Source organism: Lucilia cuprina, chromosome 2 (genome assembly GCF_022045245.1).
Source record: "Lucilia cuprina isolate Lc7/37 chromosome 2, ASM2204524v1, whole genome shotgun sequence".
Classification (NCBI taxonomy): Eukaryota; Metazoa; Arthropoda; class Insecta; order Diptera; family Calliphoridae; genus Lucilia; species Lucilia cuprina.
The window spans coordinates 65,316,013-65,320,799 of record NC_060950.1 but is presented as its reverse complement, the minus strand read 5'-3'; the positions used below and the strand labels follow the sequence as shown (position 1 = coordinate 65,320,799).

The following is a 4,787-nucleotide window of genomic DNA, read 5'->3' as shown; positions in this document are numbered from 1 at the left end:
TCAGTTCTAGTTCAGTTCTAGTTCAGTTCTAGTTCAGTTCTAGTTCAGTTCTAGTTCAGTTCTAGTTTAGTTCTAGTTCTGTTCTAGTTCAGTTCTAGTTCAGTTCTATTTCAGTTCTAGTTCACTTCTAGTTCAGTTCTAGTTCACTTCTAGTTCAGTTCTATTTCTCTCATTATTTATTGCGTCATGCTTTCAAATTAATATTTCCATTTATAATGCAATCCACTTTCGTTAATAAATACAAACATAAATGTGACCCTCTTTTACATTATTACTTTTTTTGAAAAAATAACTTCTCATAATCAAATTTTAAATTAACTTATTTTATTTACTTGCTGCTGCTGCCAACAATCAACATACATGGAATCGTAAAACCCTTAAGTACCAACATTTTTTAACCCTATTATTAAGAAACAGAGAAAAAAAAATATGTAAGAAATTTCTCTTTAACAAATATAACAACTTGTTAGTTTATTCTTTTAATTTGTTGAAAATGCAAGAATAAATTTAACTGGTATTTTTCTTATAAATTCTAATTTTTTTTTATTATATCTGATGATGTTTAGTTAAAGTGAATGTTTTTGTTAACATATTCTGCTTACACTCGCTCATATATTCATTCATTCATTGCTTTTCAAAGCAGCCAATGTTGCAATGCAGCAGCAGCAACAACTTTAGGCCTACAATTGGCAATATGCCCAAAAGTTTTTCTTAATGTTGCAACAATTGCTGCTGCAGGCTTAAAATGTTGTAAGAAAACTCTACATAAAAATTGAAAAGAAAAGTTGCATGTTTGTTTCCGTTTGGGTGTTTTTTTCTTTTCTTACTTTTCTTTTTCATCTTAGTATTACAATATAGTTTTTACAATGGACTGAGATATTTTAGTTTTACGTTACTGTTGACGCCCTCTATCTCCCCTTTGGTACACATGATTACTTACACTCTTACTTAGTTGGCAATACTTTAGTAAATAAAGTTGTTGAAAGATTTTCTTAAACATTTTTTTTTGTATTTTCTTTTATTTTTTGGAGCGAAATTGTTTATTTTGTTGGGATTTTTATTGCAGTAATTATTTATTCTTTTATTTTGAAGAACGGTGGGTTAGATGAAATAAACTTGAAAGATTAAATTTCTACATTTTCAAAAATCATGTTGGACAAACTGTGTGTGCTGTTCCAGATCATTTTATTGCGAAATTGAGAACTATTTCTTGGAACTAGAAAGGGTTCAAACGCCAGGACACTAGATCCTTACGAAATTAAACAAAACGTTCATATTTGTTATTTTGCATCCCACTGTGTTTCAACTATTGAAAGTAAAATTTTTTCTTACTTTTTTTTTCCTCTTAGACTATAAAGATTACAATTTTGTTGGGGGATTTCTATTTCATTTTTAGAATGTGTTTTCATTCCGTTGGCAAATTGTTAAAAAATTAAGTTTAATTTGTAAAAAAACTATTATGAAAGTCAGTACAAAAAGTCCAAAGGAAGCAAAAGGAAGAAAAACATAAGACGAAAGTAAAGAAAAAGAACCAGCCAACAATTGGCAATTAAAAAACCATTTGTAATTTAAACCATAATTAAATCAAATTTATAATTGACGAATAGAAAATATTCTTAAATGTTATATAAATAAACCGAAAAAAAGTTTAAAAATATATCAAAAATAAGTAAATCATAACATTATACACTATTTCGCATACATTCTCTCTATAAACTTATTATACTTCTTGCAAACAACATTTCTTTTGATCTTCAAAGTAGGACCTGAAACAAACCAAAAATAAATACAAAAAAATTTAAAAATAGAATTGAAATAAAATCATTCCAAATCCTCACTCACCCAACTCATCTGTGGGTATTGAAAAATCATGCGGCAGCACTGAAAAATATTGAAGTTTTTGTGCACTAGATATTGCCTGTTTATTGTAACGTTTAATTCCCTCTTCCAAAGCCTGCAACACTTTAACATCACAATTGATTTCCACAGAATTAGGATCAAAATTTTCTAAACTTTGGGGCAAGCTGATATTAAGCAATTCTGAGAGTTTCGTATAATGTAAGTTTAAGGACTGTAACCATTCTATGGCCTCAGGTCTGAGGAAGTCTAAAGGGTAACCTGTATCGGGATCGAAATCAGTCTGAGAAAAAAAGCATAAATGATAAAGAAACTAGCAACAAGTATATAATTTGATATAACAAATGGAATGCAGTTTGAAGTCTAGTAATGTGCAGACTATAGTCTAGTCTATAGTCTAGTCTATAGTCTAGTCTATAGTCTAGTCTATAGTCTAGTCTATAGTCTAGTCTATAGTCTAGTCTATAGTCTAGTCTATAGTCTATTCTATAGTCTATTCTATAGTCTAGTCTATAGTCTAGTCTATAGTCTAGTCTATAGTCTATTCTATAGTCTAGTCTATAGTCTAGTCTAGTCTAGTCTATAGTCTATTCTATTGTCTAGTCTATAGTCTAGTCTATAGTCTAGTCTATAGATCTCTAATTAGATCTCTAAAAACATTATATACAAACCTTTAAAGTTAACAACACCGTAAGATATTTCCGGTGATCTCCTATAACCACTGCGTTGCTTACACAGGGTAGTTCCTTTTTGACCAATTCCTCTATATGAATAGGAGGTATATTTTCCCCGCCAGCTGTTATAATTATCTCCTTTAAGCGACCACTTATATAAATATTACCCTGCTCATCAACATAACCCATATCACCAGTTCTAATCCAGCAGTCTGAAGTCAAGGTTTCCTTAGTTTTCTCCGGATCCTTTAAGTAGCCCATAAAGTTACAGCGACCGCGCAATAAAATCTTACGTTTGAGGAATAAAACAACTTTAAATAATTTTCAATAAAAATTAAATTGAAACTAACCTCTCCTTCTCCATTTTCATTTGGACCGTCAATTTTGATTTCAACTCCTTCGATAGCTTTTCCAACGGTCTTAAGATTGGGTCTAGCAAAATTATATGTAGCTGGACCACCGGTCTCAGACATTCCGAAAATATCTATAAGTGGTAGATCTAAACTCAAAAAGAATTTCTTGGTCTCCTCGGTAACAGGTGCCCCACCCACAAAACACCACTTGATATAGCCCAAACCTGTAGAGTGTTTGATTTTATTAACAACTTTCGAAGCCAGCCAATATTTCAGCTCTGAAGGGGTTCGTTTGGCCATTTTATCTAAATGATAATTTTCCATTACTTTGCGAGATACATTCATCAGAATTCTGCCAAGAAACCAGGTATTTGCTTCGTTTTTAATAACATTTTCCTGTAATTTTTCATATACCCGAGGCACACCAAACACTAAAGTGGCATTTGTTCTGCCACAAATTTTTCCCACTGAACCTTTTAGGGTATTGCGTTCGGCAAAGTACATGAGAAAACCGTTTTCAATGGCCACAAACAAATCAAAGCATTGAGCAGCAATATGATTTAATGGCAAATAGCTGACATTGATTTGTTGGTCATCTTGCAGAAAAGGCAGGTCTTTAACTAAAGAGTGGGCGCCAAATAATAAATTTTCATGAGAAATCATAACACCCTTAGGAAGGCCAACGGTACCAGACTTTAAAAAATCAAGAGAAAAAATTAAATGTTTGAGAGTTTAAATATTGAAACATCAAAGTTTTATAACTCACCGTAAACACTAAAAGAGCACACTCATTGGCCGCCACATTGCGCTCACGTAACAGCAACTCTTCAGAAAGAGAAGAACTGAACTGCATTTCAAATAAATTCTTCCAGCTGTAAAAGCCCGGCTCTTTATCAACAAAGTCTTCAAAAGGACCACTCAGTTGAACAATGGCAGTCAAATGTTTTAAACGTGATTTAACCTCTCGAACTTTGGACATTTGTTGAGCATCATCCACTAAACATACAGACGTCTCTGATGTCTCGAGTACATGATAAACAGCTTCTGCTGAATTACTGGTATAAATACCAGCTACCACTGCACCAATACGTAAAGCACCCAATTCCATATAAAACCATTCGGGACAATTAGATGACAAAATGGCAACGCTAGAACGAGGTTGAACACCCAGGTGCAGTAGCATTAAAGCAGCCTGTTCTACATTTCTTTCATATTCCCCATAAGTAACATATGTCCATTCGCTGCTACTAGCAGAGTTCCCGTGAGGAGTCTCATAAGCCAAAGCATTTAAATTTTTATATTTTTGGCAGCTGTCTTTGAAAAATTGGGGTACAGTTTTTATACTACGCTCGCCAGGCGTTTCTTGAGACTCCAGAAGTTTTACTGCTTCATGTAAAGAGCAGGAGTAGTAATTTTCAGCTTGCTTAAGAAAGGGATTAATTCCTTCTTCTAGCTCTATATTATCTACCATTGTTACAAATATTATTCTGTTATTTTTAACAATATTTTTTTCACACAACTAATTCAATATAGGTCTGGTTTGAAAATACCATAATGATCATAAAATCACATTAATTTAATTTGCATAGACAATTTGTTTCGAAAAAACAAATTTCTTATCTGTAAAGATTCGTCTTTGGTGCACAATCAAGTCGAACTTGTTGATTTGCATGAACAAAAGTAAACAAATACTCTGCAATAACCATAAATCATTCCAGCGAATGACTCTGCAATAAAGAAAGCGTATTACATTCAGTTGCTTACCACACTAGAAAACAACAAATTTTAGATTCAATGATCTGAACTAGAACTGAACTAGAACTGAACTAGAACTGAACTAGAACTGAACTAGAACTGAACTAGAACTGAACTAGAACTGAACTAGAACTGAACTAGAACTGAA

General features: G+C 32.5%; 1 protein-coding gene across 1 annotated transcript; it reads right to left on the bottom strand.

Annotated features, from left to right (window-relative positions):
- Positions 1 to 1,564: 1,564 nt before the first annotated feature.
- On the bottom strand, positions 1,565 to 4,433 carry LOC111688630 (long-chain-fatty-acid--CoA ligase heimdall-like). The gene is made up of 5 exons (XM_023451132.2): positions 3,651 to 4,433; positions 2,882 to 3,577; positions 2,529 to 2,819; positions 1,843 to 2,140; positions 1,565 to 1,766 (listed from the first exon to the last, which is right to left on the bottom strand). Exons 1-5 carry the CDS (start codon positions 4,353 to 4,355, stop codon positions 1,690 to 1,692), a joined length of 2,067 nt encoding a protein of 688 aa, XP_023306900.2. The 5' UTR covers positions 4,356 to 4,433; the 3' UTR covers positions 1,565 to 1,689.
- Between the last annotated feature and the right edge of the window lie 354 nt (positions 4,434 to 4,787).

Coding starts and splice junctions, on each gene's coding strand:
- LOC111688630 (XM_023451132.2), bottom strand. CDS start 4,355: ATGGTAGATAATATAGAGCTAGAAGAAGGAATTAATCCCTTTCTTAAG. Junction 2,820..2,881: donor ATGAAAATGGAGAAGGAGAG/GTTAGTTTCAAT, acceptor CTCAAACGTAAG/ATTTTATTGCGCGGTCGCTG. Junction 2,141..2,528: donor CGGTGTTGTTAACTTTAAAG/GTTTGTATATAA, acceptor TTTTTTTCTCAG/ACTGATTTCGATCCCGATAC.